Source organism: Scyliorhinus canicula, chromosome 8 (assembly GCF_902713615.1).
Source record: "Scyliorhinus canicula chromosome 8, sScyCan1.1, whole genome shotgun sequence".
NCBI classification, from domain to species: Eukaryota; Metazoa; Chordata; class Chondrichthyes; order Carcharhiniformes; family Scyliorhinidae; genus Scyliorhinus; species Scyliorhinus canicula.
This window is the reverse complement of record NC_052153.1, coordinates 195,607,294-195,628,572: the sequence shown is the minus strand read 5'-3', so window position 1 is coordinate 195,628,572 and position 21,279 is coordinate 195,607,294. Positions and strand designations below refer to the sequence as shown.

At 50.8% G+C, this 21,279-nt stretch overlaps 1 protein-coding gene across 1 annotated transcript in view; it reads left to right on the top strand.

Moving 5' to 3' along the window:
- LOC119969951 (complement component C7-like) overlaps positions 1-18,693 on the top strand; it is a 61,351-nt gene extending 42,658 nt beyond the window's left edge. Inside the window, exons 9-12 of the mRNA XM_038803918.1 lie at positions 1,555-1,642; positions 3,395-3,530; positions 11,954-12,142; positions 18,584-18,693. Of these exons, the coding sequence (XP_038659846.1) occupies positions 1,555-1,642; positions 3,395-3,530; positions 11,954-12,142; positions 18,584-18,693 (523 nt within the window). The remainder of the gene's footprint in view (positions 1-1,554; positions 1,643-3,394; positions 3,531-11,953; positions 12,143-18,583) is intronic.
- The last annotated feature ends 2,586 nt before the right edge of the window (positions 18,694-21,279 follow it).

Here is a 21,279-nt window from a genome sequence, read left to right as displayed (position 1 = left end):
CACATCCCAACCACCCCACATCCCAACCACCCCACATCCCAACCACCCCACATCCCAACCACCCCACATCCCAACCACCCCACATCCCAACCACCCCACATCCCAACCACCCCACAGCCCAACCACCCACATCCCAACCACCCCACATCCCAACCACCCCACATCCCAACCACCCCACATCCCACCCACCCCACATCCCAACCACCCCACATCCCAACCACCCCACATCCCAACCACCCCACATCCCAACCACCCCACATCCCAACCACCCCACATCCCACCCACCCCACATCCCAACCACCCCACATCCCACCCACCCCACATCCCACCCACCCCACATCCCAACCACCCCACATCCCAACCACCCCACATCCCAACCACCCCACATCCCAACCACCCCACATCCCAACCACCCCACATCCCACCCACCCCACATCCCAACCACCCCACATCCCAACCACCCCACATCCCAACCACCCCACATCCCAACCACCCCACATCCCAACCACCCAGGGGCCCCTGGTTGCCTGGGCAATCCCTGCCCACCAGCTGCCAGTACGCCTGGTCCGCGTTGGTGGAGAACTGTGCTAACGGGCGCTCGCTTAAGGACCCGAGGCGCGGGGGTTAGACTCCGCCCCTTGGGTAACTCGGGTGAGGACATATTCAAATGTGCCTTATTACACACGTGAATATGCAAATTTAGGTCCTGCCCATTGTGGGCGGGATGCAGATTGCGAGGTCTTGCCAGATCCTGTTAGATGTCGCGAGACATAGCGAGCCAGGTAAATCTTGCCAGAGGTGAGATTTACCGGCCACATTGTGTCACGTGTTGGGCACGACGCAGCCGGTCGATCTTACCCCAAGAGCCTGCTTGATCTCCTGTACCGGCAGACTCACCTTTTATGATTCATGTGTAATGGGCCAGGGTTTAGAGAACCCCAAAGTGTATCATGGAGTTCACCTGACCCACAACTTTTAATAGATTGTGGTATGGGGAGCACACGGCCCACTCTACAGGTGTGGTACAGCAGAAATGGAAAAGTATCGTTTAAAGCAAAACAATGTTTATTCTATGAACTCAAATTAACCTTTTTAAAACATACAGAGAACATCTTAGCAACCATTAATTCAAATATAACTCCCAAAGAATACAACACTAAGTAATTCTCACTTTCCTTTTAACATCCATAAGACTTAAAACATCTTTTAACAGAAGCACATCAGGTTAAAGTCACTACTGTGAGCAGTTATTAGTTTTAAATCACCAAAGGATCAATTTACGTTCTTTAGATTACACCTCCTGGCTGTGACTGCAGCTATCCAGCTCTGAAAACGAAACATAAACACACCCTGCAGTAAATAGCCTAAAACGAAAGTAAAACGCTGACAGACAGCCGAGCTTCACCCACTTTCTGACATCACTGCAGCAGTAAACACCCATTTCTTAAAGGTACTCTCACAAGACACATGTACCCGGACGCCCAGATCCCTCTGTACCTGAGCAGTTCTCAGAGGACAGTGAATAAGTGATTGTTTTCTCTGGGTTTCTTCCAGCCAATTGGAACCTCATTGCTTTGCGATGGAGATTGTTCCCGAGAGGAGTTGTCCAGTTCCACCACAACTAGAAAACGGATTTGTCCAGGTTTGTATAGAAATCACATGTACTCTCCCCCCTGACTCTACCCACCCATTTAATCCCCTCCCTCATCCCCATGTACACTCTCCCCATGTACACTCTCCCCATGTACACTCTCCCCATGTACACTCTCCCCTATCACTGACTCGACCCACCCATTCACTCCCCTCCCACATCCCCATGTACACTCTCCCCATGTACACTCTCCCCTATCACTGACTCTCCCCACCCATTTAATCCACTCCCACATCCCCATGTACATTCTCCCCATGTACACTCTCCCCTATCACTGACTCTACCCGCCCATTCACTCCCCTCCCACACCCCCATGTACACTCTCCCCATGTACACTCTCCCCATGTACACTCTCCCCTATCACTGACTCTACCCACCCATTTAATCCCCTCCCACATCCCCATGTACACTCTCCCCATGTACACTCTCCCCTATCACTGACTCTACCCACCCATTCACTCCCCTCCCACATCCCCATGTACACTCTCCCCTATCACTGACTCTACCCACCCATTCACTCCCCTCCCACATCCTCATGTACACTCTCCCCATGTACACTCTCCCCTATCACTGACTCTCCCCATGTACACTCTCCCCTATCACTGACTCTCCCCACCCATTTAATCCCCTCCCACATCCCCATGTACACTCTCCCCATGTACACTCTCCCCTATCACTGACTCTACCCACCCATTCACTCCCCTCCCAATCCCCATGTACACTCTCCCCATGTACACTCTCCCCAGGTACACTCTCCCCTATCACTGACTCTACCCACCCATTTAATCCCCTCCCACATCCCCATGTACACTCTCCCCATGTACACTCTCCCCTATCACTGACTCTACCCACCCATTTAATCCCCTCCCACATCCCCATGTACACTCTCCCCATGTACACTCTCCCCATGTACACTCTCCCCTTGTACACTCTCCCCATGTACACTCTCCCCACTGACTCTACCCACCCATTTAATCCCCTCCCACAGCCCCATGTACATTCTCCCCTATCACTGACTCTACCCACCCATTCACTCCCCTCCCACATCCCCATGTACACTCTCCCCATGTACACTATCCCCTATCACTGATTCGACCCACCCATTTACACCCCTCCCCCATTGCAGGTACACCCACCCTTTTGAGGAAGCTCCTTGACCCAGTGACAGTAGCAGAAGGGTGATATCTTTCCAAGTCAAGGTGCTGACTGACTTGGAGTCCAGGTGGTGGTATTGCCAAGTATCTATGGCTGTCGTCCATTTCGATGTTAGTAGTCGTGTGATTGGGTGATGAGTGAGTGATGCTTGGGCAATGACTGACTGGGTGATGACTGGGTGATGATTAGGTGATGACCGGACGATCTTTAGGTGCTGATTGGATGATCTGTAAGTATTGACTGTCTATCTTCTGGACAGTGTACCCTCGCAATGCATGTTCTTAACCTCAGCCCAAGCCAGGTTCCAGTGTTCTCACCACATTGTTCTCTTTCGCTCAGATATGTGACCATTCCACCATCAGTGCCCCTGGCAGCTACGATCATGCCACTGAACTGGTGTCCCTGCTCGACCTGACTGACTCCCACAGTGCATGCTGAGTTCAGCATCAGGACCTCGCAGCGGTTCCTTCCCTGCCTGTTTTCAGGAAATTTCTCTCCTTGCTTTTCACCCCACTGTTTCTGTGCAGCCTCCCTCGCTGCTGCCCTATCCAGCCCATAATAATAATAGTGGTGGTTTGCCTTCTGCAGGATTTGAGCACCGTGTACCTTGCCAGGAGCCATGCTGTGTACCAGTGTCACGTTGGTTACTTCATGTCTGGAGGAGATGGCACAGTGAGGTGCGGGGAGGATTTGCAATGGGAAATCAGCAATCTGCGCTGTCTGAGTGAGTACACGGCCCTGAACCCTCATTTTGAGGGGCCACCTCAGGGATACTGGGTATAAGTTTAGTGTGATGTGTGAAATGGCAGAGAGCGGGTAAACAGCGGGTTTTTGAACCGTACCAAATGTCTTTCTGTCCGAACGATTGGGCTGAATCCTCCGGAAAGTGAGCTGGAGAAGCTGAGGGATGAGAGCCAACTCGGTGATCTGACCACAGGGCCAGTTCCAGTCCCAATTCACCTGGAGTCACAATACGGTTAAACTTAACTTTTATTTTAAAATACTCAAAGTCTCCGGCAGCCCAGAAACTAGAATCACAGGTTTGTAAATTTAAACACAATTAATCGTTTTATTATTAACAATAACGATAATTAAATAGGCAACAAATCCAACTGGTTAACTCCTATCTAACCTCTAACTCGCCTTTTAACCAGAGAGATTTTTCTTTCAGTGTCTCGAAGCCTCTGCCTTCAGACAATAGGCAGCAGAGAGTGAAAGTTGCTTCCACCTTGAGGGTCCAATGGTTTCTCTGAGGCTCTTTCCAAAATAACCCAACTGACAGGACCCAATCGCTGTCAATGGTCAGGCAGAATATTGTCCTTGGCCAGTGCATTGGCCACGAATCAGCCAATCGAAACAAACCCCTCCAATCCCTTGGGTGTCATAAAGTCTGGCGTCTTTTCTCTAAAACACAAAACTTTACAGCACATGGTACAATTTTACTATTTTGACACTTTGGGTTCCTTATTTCCTCTGCTCGACTCAAAGGTTCATCTCCATTAATGATTCATGGACCGAAAGTGATAAATACAAAATAAAAGAGATAGGAGCCAAGGGAATCAACAGAAATGGCCTTACATTCAGCTGTGTCATCGCCAGGCCTCACCACCACCTCCATCGGGACTAGCACCAGTTTCTTCTCGACCTAACCCTAACTTCTGATCCATAACCTTTAACTCCTAACCCTATTCCTAACCAGTAAACTCCAAACCCTAATCCTCTCCCTAACCCCTAACCCGTAACCCCTAGCCTGAACCCCACCCCTAATTCTAAACCTCTAATCTCCATCCATAACCCTCACCCCTAAGCATCAGCCCTAATCATCACCCCTAACCTGTGACCTTCACCCCAACACCTGTGCCTAACCCATAACAGCCAATCCTAATCTCTAACCCTTAACCCTTCTCCCTAACCCTAGCCCTTAATCCTAACCCATAATTCCAAACCCCTAACCCTGATAGCTAACCCAGAACATGCAACCCTTTAAATGTGACTGTATGATGGCGGATAAGGCCCGAGTGTCGTTGCTGAGGTGGAGTTTTTTGGAGAGAACCCAGAAGAAACCATTGGACCTCAAGGTGGGAGCAGCTGTCTCTCTCTCTCTCTATCTTGGCTCTGCCGCCCACTGTCCGGAGGTAGAAGTGTCTAGACCCTGAAAGAAGAAGCTGTTTCTCTTGCTTGAGTTACTGCTGCCTCTAGGCCTGAATTCGGGGATGCCAAGAAGCAGCAGTGATGTCCCTGGCGCTCCAGGGGAGGCACTGCCTACTCTGCGGAAGGTCTGTTCTTAACTGTCTTCCTCATTTTCCCACCTGACATCTGATTGGCTTCCCAGCTCTTCAGAGGCACCATTACCAATGAGAACATCACATTGACAAGGTCCTGGCCTATCACCAGTGATGAGCACCCAGGATCTCTCCCTCCAGCTCTAATGACCCCTCCCGCCAGAAAACGAAGGATTTCCATTAGTATCCTCTCCAGAATGAAGACCGCCTACTTTCTCCGATCAAACAGTACCCGTCTCTGCTCCCCCCCCCTAACCCTACTCCAATCAGTGCAGGAACTCTTCATCATCTGCAGACTCAATTTCTCCCTCCCCTCCTCTTCAACTACCTCATTCGTACTCTCCCTTTGAGACATGACGTATAGTGATTTGAAAATGGCATGAAGGGGGCTGATGAATTGAGAGTTCCAGAGCAGATTTTTTGGGTCTGCCAGCAGTGGCTTTGCAAGTGAGGACACCCATTGAATTTCCCAGGTGATCTACCCACCTGCCCAGAACAAGCCACAATTAAACAGGGGTGGGCAAGGCCAAGCGTGACCAACTCACTCTCAATTATGGGTCACCTAAGGGCTTCCTCCTGCACCCAGCCACAGTTTCACAGCTAGTGGGAGAGGCTCAGGGACTGGGGGAAGTCCTGCATATCACCCTGCTCGGGTCGGAATGGAAGGGGTGTCCCCATTACTGGCCCACTTACAGGAGCAGCTTTCAGCCCCATCCCAGTCCCCAACCAAGGTTGCCGTCCTCGTCTGGCCTTGCCGTCTTGACTCCTAACCCCTGCCCTCCCCACCACCCGGGCTCCTCCCATTCCCTCCCAAGAGATGGCCACTGCTACCTCCATCATTCCTCCAGGGTCTGAGAAACCTGGGGCCACCTGTAGTTCTAACAGTAGCCAGTTCTCCCGGTAGTACTGTTGGGTCTTCAGAGCTGCTAGCCATTCAGGTTGGTGGACAGATCTCTGAGGAGGGGTGGGGGGGTTCTTCCTGTGTGAAGGGCGGAAATCCCACCTCCAACCAATTAGCGATGGCTGCAGACCTGCCATGGTTGGCGGGGATGTAATCGCTGCCAACTCATCAAACACATCAGTCATAAAAGTCTGCCGATAGTTTCCAAAGCTCTCCTCCGCTGTGGGGGGGGGGGGGGGGGGGGGGGGGGGGGTCCTCACCTCATGTCTTGGTATATTGTAGATTCATTGATAAGAGATTGATCACTCTGATTAATCAATAACTCCATTATTTTCATCTCTTGTAGCTATTAGGATAATAGACGGTGGGTGTGATGAACCTTGTTATTTTCTTGGATAGAAATTCAACAAATAGTCCAACTAGGGAAGGGGCCAGGGGCCAGATTGCATCTGGTATTGGGGAATGAGGTGGTCAAAATTTCAGGAGGGGAGCAGTTCAGGAATAGTGACCATAATTCAGTTAGTTTTAAATTACTTGTGGATAAGGATAAGAGTAGTCCTCAGGTGAAGATGCTAAATTGGGGGAAGGCTAAGTACAACAATATTAGGCAGGAACTGAAGAATTTAGATTCGGGACGGGTGTTTGAGGGTAAATCAACATCTGACATGCGGGAGACTTTCAAACGTCGGTTGATTAGAATTCAGGATCGGCATGTTCCTGTGAGGATGAAGGAAAGTTTATGGCAAGTTTCGGGAACCTTCGATAACGAGGGGTATTGTCAGCCGAGTCAAAAAGCAAAAGGAAACATTTGTAAAGGCTAGAAGGCTGGGAACAGACACAGCCATTGAAGAATATAAAGGAAGTAGGAAGGAACTTAAGCAAGGAGTTAGGAGGGTCAGAAGAGGTCAGGAAAAGTCCTGGGCAACAGGATTAAGGAGAATCCCAAGGCTTTATATACATATATGATGAGGAAGAGGGTAGCCAGGGAAAGGGTGGGCCCACTCAAGGATAGGCAAGGGAATCTATGTGTGGAGCCAGAGAAAATAGGCGAGGTATCAAATGAGTACTTTGCATCAGTATTCAGCAAAGAGAAGGGTTTGGTGGATGATGAGCCGGGGGAAGGGTGTGCAGATAGTCTGGGTCACATTGAGATCCAAAAAGAGGTGTTGGACGACTTGAAAAACATCAAGTAGATAAGTCCCCAGGGCTTGATAGGATCTACCCCAGAATACTGAGGGAGGCAAGGGAGGAAATTGCTGAGGCCTTGACAGAAATCTTTGTATCCTCACTGGCTACAGGTGATGTCCCAGAGGACTGGAGAATTTGTTTAAGAAGGGTAGCAAGGATAATCCAGGAAATTACAGGCAGGTGAGCCTTACGTCAGTGAGAGAGAAATTATTAGAAAAGATTCTAAGGGAGATAATTTACTCACATTTGCGATAGGCAGCGCGGTTTTGTGACGAGGGGATCGTGTCTCACGAACATGATCGAGTTTTTTGAGGAAGTGGCGAAGATTACTGATGAGGGTAGGGTGATGGATGTTGTCTATATGGACTTCAGTAAGGCCTTTGACAAGGTCCCTCATGGGAGACTGGTACAGAAGATGAAGTCACACAGGATCAGAGATGAGCTGGCAAGATGGATACAGAACTGGCTCGGTCATAGAAGGCAGAGAGTAGCAATGGAAGGGTGCTTTTCTAATTGGAGGGCTATGACTAGTGGTGTTCCGCAGGGATCAGTGCTGGGACCTTTGCTGTTCATAGTATATATAAATGATTTGGAAGAAAATGTAGCAGGTTGATTGGCAAGTTTGCAGACGACACAAAGGTTGGTGGAATTGCGGATAGCGATGAGGACTGTCAGAGGATGCAGCAGGATTTAGATCGTTTGGAGACTTGGGCGGAGAGATGGCAGATGGAGTTTAATCCGGACAAATGTGAGGTAATGGATCTTGGAAGGTCTAATGCAGGTAGAGAATATACAGTGAATGGCAGAACCCTCAAGAGTATTGAAAGTCAGAGAGATCTAGGTGTACAGGTCACAGGTCACTGAAAGGGGCAACACAGGTGGAGAAGGTAGTCAAGAAGGCATACGGCATGCTTGCTTTCATTGGCCGGAGTATTTAGTATAAAAATTGGCAAGTCATGTTGCAGCTGTACAGAACCTTAGTTAGGTCACACTTGGAGTATAGTGTTCAATTCTGGTCGCTACACTACCAGAAGGATGTGGAGGCTTTAGAGAGGGTGCAGAAGAGATTTACCAGGATGTTGCCTGGTATGGAGGGCATTAACTATGAGGAGAGGTTGAATAAACTCGGTTTGTTCTCACTGGAACGATGGAGGTTGAGGGGTGACCTAATGGATGGGGCATAGACAGAGTGGATAGTCTGATACTTTTTCCCAGGGTAGAGGGGTCAATTACTGGGGAGCATAGGTTTAAGGTGCGAGGGGCAAGGTTTAGAGGAGATGTACGAGGCAAGTTTTTTATACAGAGGGTAGTGGGTGCCTGGAACTCGCTGCCGGGGGAGGTGGTGGAAGCAGGGACGATAGTGACATTTAAGGGGCACCTTGAGTCCAAAGATGTGCGGGTTAGGTGGATTGCCCGTGCTAAATTGCCCGTAGTGTCCTAAAAAGTAAGGTTAAGGGGTGGGGGGTTACGGGTATAGGGTGGATACGTGGGTTTGAGTAGGGTGATCATGGCTCGGCACAACATCGAGGGCCGAAGGGCCTGTTCTGTGCTGTACTGTTCTATGTTCTATGTTCTATGAATAGGATGGGAATAGAGGGATACGGACCCAGGAAGTGTAGAAGGGTTTAGTTTAGACGGGCAGCATGGTCGGCGCAGGCTTGGAGGGCTGAAGGGCCTGTTTCTGTGCTGTACTTTTCTTTGTTCGCTGTGTTCCACACAAGTGCAGAGAGGGTTCACTCAACTGATACCTGGAATGCGGGGCGGGCTATTGTATGAAGAAAGGTTGGACATGTTGGGTCTTTACCCATTGGGGTTTTGAAGAATATTGATAGATATAAGGTCCTGAGCAGAACAATGTTTCACATAGAATCGTTATAGTGCAGAAGGAGACCGTTCGGCCCATCGGGTCTGCACCGACCTTCTGAAAGTACATCCTGCCTCGGCCCACTCCTCCACCCTATCCCCATAACTCAACCTAACCTGCATGTCTTTGGATTTGTTTACTGTCACGTGTACAGAGGTACAGAGAAAAGTATTCTTCTGCGAGCAGCTCAAACAGATCATTAAGTACATGAAAAGAAAAGAAAATACATAATAGGGCAACACAAGATATACAATGTAACTGCATAAACACCGGCATCGGATGAAGCATACAGGGTGTAGTGTTAATGAGGTCAGTCCATAAGAGGGTCGTTTAGGAGTCTGGTAACAGCGGGGAAGAAGCTGTTTTTGAGTCTGTTCGTGCGTGTTCTCAGACTTCTGTATCTCTCCCCGATGGAAGAAGTTGGAAGAGTGAGTAAGCCGGGTGGGAGGGGTCTTTGATTATGCTGCCTGCTTTCCCCAGGCAGCGGGAGGTGTAGATGGAGTCAATGGATGGGAGGCAGGTTCGTGTGATGGACTGGGCAGTGTTCACGACTCTCTGAAGTTTTTGATCACTATGGGGTAATTTATCACGGCCAGTCCACCTAACCCGCACATCTGTGGACTGTGGGAGGAAACCGGAGCACCCGGAGGAAACCCACGCAGACACGGGGAGGACGTGCTGATTTTACACAGATAGTCACCTGAGGCCGGAATTGAACGTGGGTCCTTGGCGCTGCGAAGATAGGAATTAGGAGCGAAAACCCCTCAAGCCTGCCCCGTCATTCAATCAGATCACGGCTGATCTCTTCCTGGTCTCAAGGTTAAATACCTAATTCCCACTTTAACCTTCCCCCACCCTCTATACACACACACAATAGACAATCACAGAGGGGTGGAAAGGGGTGAAAATCATAAGTAAAAGTAAAAAGAGTCTTTGCTTCAGAGCATGGTTTTTAGTGAACCTTTCTTCACAGCAAGCTTACAAATTAAAGCAGGGCTGGATTCTCCAATTTGGGGGCTATGTCCAGAGAATGTGTCCACTCTTACCAAAATGCCGGCACCGCCCTCGCATCGATACTCTGACCGGTGGGGGGGGGCTGGCAGCCGTGCCACGTAAACCCCCCAGTGTTCCCGACAGAAACGGCCGGAGAATTGCCCGGTCCATGGCCACGCATGCGCATGTGATAGTGCCCCCCTTGCCACCCCCGACCAGCCCCCATCAATCCCCCCAGCTCTCACCAAAGCCCCCCCAGCCAGCGGAACAGCTCCACCCCCCCCCCCCCCCAGCCGCCACACGAGGTCTCTGTAATGGCAACAACATCATAGTTCCAAGTACTAATCTAAACTCGAAGTTCATCTGCCTTACCCGTTATACTTCTTGCATTAAAACATATGCACTTCAGGCCACCAGACCCACTGTTTTCAGAAACATCTCCCTGTCTGCCCTTCCTCAGCGCCATACTGGCCCTATTCCCTAGTTCTCCCTCAATTCCTTCACCTTCTGACCTATTGCTCCGGTACCCACCCCCCTGCCATACTAGTTCAAACCCTCCCGTGTGACACCAGCAAACTTCGCAGCCAGGATATTTCTGCCTCTCCAGTTTAGATGCAACCCGTCCTTCTTATACAGGTCACACCTGCCCCGGAAGAGCTCCCAGTGGTCCAGATAATGGAAACCCTCCATCCTACACCAGCTGTTTAGCCACGTGTTTAGCTGCTCTGTCTTCCTATTTCTAGCCTCACTGGCACGTGGCACAGGGAGTAATCCTGAGATTACAACCCTTAAGGTCCTGTCCTTTAACTTTCTGCCTAGCTCCCTGAACTCCTGCTGCAGGACCTCGTGCCCCTCCCTGCCTATGTTGTTAGTACCAATATGCACAACGACCTCTGCCTGTTTGCCCTCCCCCTTCAGGATGCCCGCTACCCGTTTGGAGACATCCTGGACCCTGGCACCAGGGAGGCAACATACCATCCTGGAGTCTCTTTCACGTCCATAGAAGCACCTATCTGTGCCCCTGACTATAGTGTCCCCAATGACTATCGCTCTTCTGCGCTTTGACCCTCCCAGCTGATCATCAGAGCCAGCCGTGGTGCCATTGCTCTGGCTGCTGCTGTTTTCCCTGATAGGCTATCCCCCCCCCGACAGTATCCAAAGGGGTATACCTGTTCGAGAGGGCGACAACCACAGGGGATTCCTGCACTGGCTGCCTGCCCCTTCTGGTGGTCACCCATCTCTCTGCCTGCACCTTGGGTGTGACCACATCTATATAACTGCTATCTATGAGACTTCCCGCCACCTGCGATGCTCCTGAGCATCCAACTGCTGCTCCAACTGAACCATGCGGTCTGTGAGGGGCTCCAGTTGGGGGCACTTTCTGCAGATGAAGCCATCGGGACGCTGGAAGCCTCCTGGACCTGCCACATCTCACAGTCAGAGCACTGCACCCCTCTAATTGACATTGCGTTAATTAATTAGTAAATTAAAAAAAAATTTTAATTAAAAAAAGTTACTAGATTTGGACTATAAATGTAAAAGCTAAATACAGTAGTGTCTGATCTCTGGCTGAGATACCACTCCAAATTATAAATTAGTTTAACAATGTTTAATTTGTCAATTTAGTGCAGATTCCCTATCAGCCAATCAGGTCACAGTTTTCCAGTGACGTTACTTTTCGTTCCCCCTGTCGGATCACTCAGAATAGCAGAATATAGATCACTTACCTGTTCCCAAGCTTCTCCCCGGCTCTCTGTCCGTGGCTCCCGTCTTCACTGTCGGTCCATTCATTCAGGTTCTCTGTGGATGAGGAATGCAGATTTCCTGGGGAGGCACCTTACTTCCCTTTGAAATTTGCTTTCAGTTGATGAAGAAAATAAAGGGATTCACTGAGACGCAATCGTCACGTTTTGTTGCAGGGACCGTGTGCGCCCCTCCAGTGTTACAGAGAAATATCATTGTCACCCCGAAGCAGCCCAGCTATCGAATTGGAGAGATGGTTTCCCTGGCCTGCCTTCCAGGCAGCACACTGGAAGGTCACTCCGAGATCACGTGTGACCCCAGTCTGCAGTGGTCTCAGGACGTGAACACCATCAGATGCAACACAGGTGAGTCACCAATTCTTCCTACTTTCACCCTTCTGGTCACAACCTCTCCCAATGGCAGTGTTTGTGACCAGAAGGAGGCGTGGAGCAAAGCGTCGAGCAGAATTCTCTGGGGAATGCTTTGCTTATTCCTTGAGGGGTGGGCGGGGAGGGGAGGGGGGAGGTGGGGGGGGGGGGGGGGGGGAGGGTGGACAAGTTCACAGTATCTGAGAACCCTGGGTGGGAGGGTTGGGTTGGCTTTGATTCGGTTGAGTTGGTTTGAGTCAGACTGCATTGGATTGGGTTGCGTTGGGATAGATGGGGTTGGATTAGGCTGACTTGGGTTGAGTTGCTCCAGATTACGATGCCTTGGTTGGGGTTGGTTTTACATTGAGTTGCTTTGTGGCAGTGGCCCTGAGTTGTTTTTGGTTTGTTTGCCGAATAGGAAGGATGATTTTGCGTTGCTAGGGTTGAGTTGGATTGAGATACATTCAGTTGGTTTCTTTTGGTTAGGTCACATTGAGCTGGAGTGCACTGCATTGGTTTAGACCACCTTAGATTAGATTGCTCTGGATTGGGCTGGATTGAATAAGGTTGGATGGATTAGACTGGCTGAGTTAGATTGGGTTAAAATGTTTTGGTTGGCTGGATTGCATTTGTTTTATTTATTCATTCCCGGGATGTGGGCGTCGCTGGCTGGACCAGCATTTATTGCCCATCCCTAGTTGCCCTTCAGAAGGTGGTGGGTGAGTTGCCTTCTTGAACCGCTGCAGTCCCTGAGGTGTAGGTACACCCACTGTGCTGTTAGGGAGGGAGTTCCAGGATGTTACCCCAGCGACAGTGAAGGAACGGCCGATATATTTCCCAGTCAGGGTGGTGAGTGACTGGGAGGGGAACCTCCAGGTGGTGGGGTTCCCAGGTATCTGCTGCCCTTGTCCTTCTAGATGGTCGTGGGTTTGGAAGGTGCTGCCTAAGGAACCTTGGTGAGTTACTGCAGTGCATCTAGTAGATGGTACACACGGCTGCCACTGTGTGTCGGTGGTGGAGGGAGTAAATATTTGTGGAAGGGGAGCAATCAAGCGGGGCTGCTTTGTCCTGGATGGTGTTGAGCTTCTTGAGTGTTTTTGGAGGTACACTCATCCAGGCAAGTGGAGAGTATTCCATCACACTCCTGACTTGGAGAGGGTGGAAAGACTTTGTGGGGTCAGGAGGTGAGTTACTCACCACAGGTTTCCTCACTTCTGACCTACTCATTTAGCCATAGGGTTTAGATGTTCAGTTCAGTTTCTGGTCAATGGCAACCCCCAAGTTGTTGACAGCGGGTGATTCAGCGATAGTAATGCCATTGCATATCCAGGGACAATGGTTACAATCTCTCTTGTTGGAGATGGTTGTTACCTGGCACTTGTGTGGCGCGAATGTCACCCGCCACTTGACAACCCAATTCAATCCAACACACAGATCATGGGCGGCATTCTCCCCTACCCGGCGGGGCTGGGGGTCCCGGCGTCGGGGAGTGGCGCCAACCACTCCGGCGTCGGGCCTCCCCAAAGGTGCGGAATTCTCCGCACTTTTGGGGGCTAGGCCCGCGCCTGAGCGGTTGGCACCACGTCGACTGCCGCGAAAACCGGCACCAGCGGCCTTTCAGGCCCGCCGCCCGGCGCCGGGGCTGGCCGAAAGGCCTTCGCCGTTTCGCGCATGCGCCGGTGGTAACATCAGCGGCAGCTGCCACTGACATCACCACCGGCGCATGCGCGTTGGGGGATTCTCTTCTGCCTCCGCCATGGCGGCGGTGGAAGAGAAAGAGTGCCCCCATGGCACTGGGCCGCACACCGATCGGTGGGCCCCAATCGGGGGCCTGTCCACCGTGGGGGGTGCCCCCCGGGGTCCGACCGCCCCGCGCCCCCCACACGACCCCGGGGGGCCCGCTCGCGCCGCCGATCCCGCCGTCACCAGAGGTGGTTCAAACCTCGGCGGGCCGGAAAATCGCCGCGGGGGGCTCGCCGCTCGACGTGGCGCGATTCCCACCCCCGCCAATTTCCGGGTGGCGGAGAATTTCTGCCACGGCGGGGGCGGGAGTTTCGGCGGCCCCGGGCGATTCTCCGACCCTGCATGACATCCAGTCATGAATGGTGGTGGACAATTAAATGGCTGAATACTGCAAAGGCCCTGGTCCCTGTCAATATTCCGGCAATAGTACTGACGATTTGTGCTTCAGAACTTGCTGCACCCCTAGCCGAGTTGTTCCAGTACAGCTACAACACTGGCAACTACTCTGTAATGTCACAGGAAACAGGACAAATCCAACCTGGCCAATTACTGCTCCATCAGTCTACTCTCAATCATCAGTAAAGTGGTGGAAGGGGTCATTAACAGTGCTATTAAGCAGAATGTACTCAACAATAAACTGCTCACAGACACTCAGCTTGGGTTCCGTCAGGGTCACTCAGCTCCTGACCCCATTACAGCCTTGGTTCAAACATGGACAAAACAGCTGAATGGCAGAGGTGAGGTGAGAGTGACTGCCCTGGGTGACATCAAGGCAGCATTTGACCGACTGTGGCATCAAGGAGCCCGAGCTAAACTGGATTCAATGGGAATTAGGGGGGAAACTCTCCGCTGGTTGGAGTCATACCCGGCACAAAGGAAGATGGTTGTGGTGGTTGGAGGTCAGTCATCTCAGCTCCAGGACATCACTGCAGGAGTTCCTCAGGGTCGTGTCCTCGGCCCCAACCACCTTCAGCTGCTTCATCAATGACCTCCCTTCCATCATAAGGTCAGAAGTGGGGATGTTTGCGGATGACTGCACAATGTTCAGCGCCATTCACAACTCCTCAGATAATGAAGCCGTCCCTGTCCAAAGGCAGCAAATCTTGGTCAACACTTAGGTTTTGGTTAATGTTCTGGGCCAGGGTTTAGAGAGCCCCAAAGTGTATCATGGAGTTCACCTGACCCACAACTTTCAATAGACTGTGGTATGGGGAGCACACGGCCCACTCTACAGGTGTGGTACAGCAGAAATGGAAAAGTGTTTTTTAAAGCAAAACAATGTTTATTCTATGAACTCAACTTAACCTTTTTAAAACATACAGTGAACATCTTAGCAACCATTAATTCAAATACAACACCCAAAGAATACAACACTAAGTAATCCTTAATAACTTTCCAAACAACATCCAGAAGGCAAAAGAAACACCTTTTAACAGAAGCACAATAGGTTTCCATTTACGATTGAAAACATTTATAATTCTGAATTCACCAAATGATCAAGAGATAGTCTTTTCATGGCAGAGAGATCAGCAGTACACCTGCTTGGTCTGGCTTCAGCTCCAACACTGAAAAACAAAACCAAAAAGACACAGACACACCCAAGCTTTTCTCAAAGTGAAACTAAAAAGCAGAGCCAGAGCTCAGCTCCACCCACACTCTGACATCACTGCAGTAACATGAGCAGACAGACATTTCTTAAAGCGACATTCTCATTACTATAATACATGACAAGTAACATTTAGGCAATGACCATCTTCAACAAAAGGGAATCAAACCATTGCCGCTTGACATTCAATGGCATTACCATCACTGAAACTCCAACAATCAACATCCTGGGGGTTACCATTGATCAGAAACTGAACTGGACCCAGCCACATTAATACTGTGGCTACCAGGGCAGGTCACAGGCTAGGAATCCAATGGTGAGTAACTCACCCTCTGACCCCCCCAAAGCCTGTCTGCCATTTACAAGCCACAAGTCAGGAGTGTGATGGAATATTCTCCACTTGCCTGGATGAGTGCGGCTCCCAACAACACTCAAGAAGCTCAACACCATCCAGGTGTTGATGGCTCCTCCTTCCTCAAACTTTCAAACCCTCCACCGCTGACGAACAGTGGCAGCCGTGTGTACCATCTACAAATGCACTGCAGGGACTCAGCACTACATCTAGACGGACAAGGGCATGGGCACATGACCACCTGGAGATTCCTCTCCAAGTTACTCACCACCCTGACTTGGAAATATGTCGGCCGTTCTTTCACTGTCGCTGGGGTAACATCCTGGAACTCCCATGAAAGAATAGTTCGGATTAGATTGAATCGGGCTGGGCTGGGCTGGGCTGGGTTGTGGATGTTTCGGCTGGGCTGGGCTGGGCTGGATTGTGGATGGTTGGGCTGGGCTGGGATGGGCTGGGCTGGACTGGGCTGGACTGGGCTGGATTGTGGATGGTTGGGCTGGGCTGGACTGGGCTGGGCTGGGCTGGGCTGGGCTGGGCTGGGTTGGGCTGGGCTGGGCTGGGCTGGGATGGGTTGGGATGGGTTGGGCTGGGCTGGGCTGGGCTGGTATGGGTTGGGATGGGCTGGGCTGGGTTGGGATGGGTTGGGATGGGCTGGGCTGGGCTGGGTTGGGATGGGCTGGTCTGGGATGGGCTGGATTGTGGATGGTTGGGCTGGGCTGGGCTGGGTTGGGATGGGCTGGGCTGGGATGTGTTGGGATGGGCTGGGTTGGGCTGGGCTGGGCTGGGCTGGGATGGGTTGGGATGGGCTGGGATGGGTTGGGATGGGCTGGGCTGGGCTGGGATGGGTTGGGCTGGGTTGGGCTGGGCTGGGCTGGGCTGGATTGTGGATGGTTGGACTGGGATGGGCTGGGCTGGGATGGGTTGGGAGGGGCTGGGCTGGGCTGGGTTGGGAGGGGCTGGGCTGGGTTGGGCTGGGCTGGGCTGGGCTGGGATGGGTTGGGATGGGTTGGGATGGGCTGGGCTGGGATGGGCTGGATTGTGGATGGTTGGGCTGGGCTGGGTTGGGATGGGCTGGGATGGGATGGATTGGGATGGGCTGGGTTGGGCTGGGCTGGGCTGGGCTGGGCTGGGTTGGGATGGGCTGGGATGGGTTGGGATGGGCTGGGTTGGGCTGGGCTGGATTGTGGATGGTTGGGCTGGGCTGGGCTGGGCTGGGCTGGGCTGGGTTGGGATGGGCTGGGCTGGGATGGATTGGGATGGGCTGGGCTGGGTTGGGATGGGCTGGGCTGGGCTGGGATGGGTTGGGATGGGCTGGGCTGGGCTGGGATGGGTTGGGATGGGCTGGGCTGGGCTGGGCTGGGTTGGGATGGGCTGGGATGGGATGGATTGGGATGGGCTGGGTTGGGCTGGGCTGGGCTGGGCTGGGCTGGGTTGGGATGGGCTGGGATGGGTTGGGATGGGCTGGGTTGGGCTGGGCTAGATTGTGGATGGTTGGGCTGGGCTGGGCTGGGCTGGGCTGGGTTGGGATGGGCTGGGCTGGGATGGATTGGGATGGGCTGGGCTGGGCTGGGTTGGGATGGGCTGGGATGGGTTGGGATGGGCTGGGCTGGGCTGGGATGGGTTGGGATGGGCTGGGATGGGCTGGGATGGGTTGGGATGGGCTGGGCTGGGCTGGGATGGGTTGGGCTGGGCTGGGCTGGGCTGGGATGGGTTGGGATGGGCTGGGCTGGGCTGGGATGGGTTGGGATGGGCTGGGATGGGCTGGGATGGGTTGGGATGGGCTGGGCTGGGCTGGGATGGGCTGGGATGGGTTGGGATGGGCTGGGTTGGGCTGGGCTGGGCTGGGCTGGGCTGGGTTGGGATGGGCTGGGCTGGGATGGATTGGGATGGGCTGGGTTGGGCTGGGCTGGGCTGGGCTGGGCTGGGCTGGGCTGGGATGGGTTGGGATGGGCTGGGTTGGGCTGGGCTGGGCTGGGCTGGGATGGGTTGGGATGGGCTGGGCTGGGTTGGGCTGGGCTGGGCTGGGCTGGGCTGGGCTGGGTTGGGATGGGCTGGGCTGGGATGGATTGGGATGGGCTGGGTTGGGCTGGGCTGGGCTGGGCTGGGCTGGGATGGGTTGGGATGGGCTGGGTTGGGCTGGGCTGGGCTGGGCTAGGATGGGTTGGGATGGGCTGGGCAATATTGTGGGTAAATGCTGTGATGCTCCAAAGTGCAGTTTAGCTGAATAAGTATCTGGGTGTGATTTGGTTTAGGTAACGCCCTGACAATGAGTGCTGCATTTGAAAGGCCCTAGGTGGCTGATACATTAGGTAGAGGTCAACTGGTGGTGCAAGAAAGATTTGCATTAGAATATGTCCTTGCTGCGATAACAAACAAATCGACAAAATGGTCAGCAACAATAGGAGGAGATGGACCAGGAAACCCAGCATCACATCTGCTGTATCATGGGGATAAAGGTGTCCTCTCTCCTCAACCCTCCATCCCGCTAGTCTATCAGATACAAAAAATCTCAGAGCCAATAAAGGAAGCGATCATTTGGAAATTTCTTCACAATCCTCTCATGCTATTAGTTTTTGCAGAGTTGCGTTAGAGGGAGGAGGTGAGTGCCAAAAGCACAGTTTCAGCATCTTACCCACGGTAGCCCCGATGTAGCTGCTCGGAAACGGAATGAGTGCAGGATAGCAGAGGGACATGTTACTTTGGACATGTGGTTCAAATTCTTCTTGCTTCATTTCAGCTTCAGAAGTGACAGGAGCACCTGAGACACTGCAATGTGCTCCATGGGAGAAGATTAAAAATGGAGTTTGTGTCTGCAAAATGCCCTATGAATGCAGGTACAGTCTGTAACTACAGTGTAATAATACTCAGGTACAGTCTGTACCACAGTGTAATAATACTCAGGTACAGTCTGTACCACAGTGTAATAATACTCAGGTACAGTCTGTACCACAGTGTAATAATACTCAGGTACAGTCTGTACCACAGTGTAATAATACTCAGGTACAGTCTGTACCACAGTGTAATAATACTCAGGTACAATCTGTACCACAGTGTAATAATACTCAGGTACAGTCTGTACCACAGTGTAATAATACTCAGGTACAGTCTGTACCACAGTGTAATAATACTCAGGTACAGTCTGTACCACAGTGTAATAATACTCAGGTACAGTCTGTACCACAGTGTAATAATACTCAGGTACAGTCTGTACCACAGTGTAATAATACTCAGGTACAGTCTGTACCACAGTGTAATAATACTCAGGTACAGTCTGTACCACAGTGTAATAATACTCAGGTACAGTCTGTACCACAGTGTAATAATACTCAGGTACAGTCTGTAGCACAGTGTAATAATACTCAGGTACAGTCTGTACCACAGTGTAATAATACTCAGGTACAGTCTGTACCACAGTGTAATAATACTCAGGTACAGTCTGTACCACAGTGTAATAATACTCAGGTACAGTCTGTACCACAGTGTAATAATACTCAGGTACAGTCTGTACCACAGTGTAATAATACTCAGGTACAGTCTGTAGCACAGTGTAATAATACTCAGGTACAGTCTGTACCACAGTGTAATAATACTCAGGTACAGTCTGTACCACAGTGTAATAATACTCAGGTACAGTCTGTACCACAGTGTAATAATACTCAGGTACAGTCTGTACCACAGTGTAATAATACTCAGGTACAGTCTGTAGCACAGTGTAATAATACTCAGGTACAGTCTGTACCACAGTGTAATAATACTCAGGTACAGTCTGTACCACAGTGTAATAATACTCAGGTACAGTCTGTACCACAGTGCAATAATACTCAGCTACAGTCTGTACCACAGTGTAATAATACTCAGGTACAATCTGTAGAGCTGTATAATAATACTCAGGTACAGTCTGTACCACAGTGTAATAATACTCAGGTACACTCTGTCGCACAGTGTAATAATACTCAGGTACAATCTGTAGCACAGTGTAATAATACTCAGGTACAGTCTGTACCACAGTGTAATAATACTCAGGTACAGTCTGTACCACAGTGTAATAATACTCAGGTACAGTCTGTAGCACAGTGTAATAATACTCAGGTACAGTCTGTACCACAGTGTAATAATACTCAGGTACACTCTGTACCACAGTGTAATAATACTCAGGTACAGTCTGTACCACAGTGTAATAATACTCAGGTACAGTCTGTACCACAGTGTAATAATACTCAGGTACAGTCTGTACCACAGTGTAATAATACTCAGGTACAGTCTGTACCACAGTGTAATAATACTCAGGTACAGTCTGTACCACAGTGTAATAATACTCAGGTACAGTCTGTACCACAGTGTAATAATACTCAGGTACAGTCTGTACCACAGTGTAATAATACTCAGGTACAGTCTGTACCACAGTGTAATAATACTCAGGTACAATCTGTACCACAGTGTAATAATACTCAGGTACAGTCTGTACCACAGTGTAATAATACTCAGGTACAGTCTGTACCACAGTGTAATAATACTCAGGTACAGTCTGTAGCACAGTGTAATAATACTCAGGTACAGTCTGTACCACAGTGTAATAATACTCAGGTACAGTCTGTAGCACAGTGTAATAATACTCAGGTACAGTCTGTACCACAGTGTAATAATACTCAGGTACAGTCTGTAGTGTTGCACGTTTTACTATGGGCGTAAAACGCGTTTATTGGAGTGTATTAACACGCCTCCGAGTTCGACGTGTGCTTAACACTGCTAGGCTCTGTTCTATGTAATTATTTAGCTCTGGAGTCGCCAGTTGCCGTATGGCAACGTCACAATATTCCAAGGTCAAGTTCAAAGTAATAAAGACGATACACCGATTAGTAAAGTTCAACGATCAATATTTATTATACAGTTATAATAAATCTCATGCACACACTAAGAGACTAAGCTACACTAAACTTAAGCAAACAGATACTTATCTAACAGGAACAGCAAGGTCAGAGAACGAGGCCTTCGTCCTGGTTTTGTCTGCAGCCTCAGCAAGCGTTCTGGTACTTGGGAGTCTAGTGGGCTTGGATCGCGTAGCGAGCGTTGAACTTACGGTTTCGGCGCTGGTGCTCAACGGCTGGAGTCAGGATGCGAGATGTCAGTCAGAGCCGAGCACGGGTTTAACAGACCGGACAACACGGTTCCCTATCTTTTATAGGGTTCCATTGTCCTTCCCTCTTCTCGGGCGGGCTCTACCTATTGGATCAATTTCCTTATCGATACTGGATTAATTCCCCAATGCGAGGGGTCTCCGTGATGGAGGGGCGTTTCTTATGTCCTTTTGTTTGGAGGTTTCTGGTGCCTCGATGTCTGGGTCTTGATTAGAATGTGTCCATTCAGAACCAAATGTATCTATTGTGTGGGTGTTCAAGTCTGATGGCCTCATTAGCATGCAAAGCGTTTTGCCAT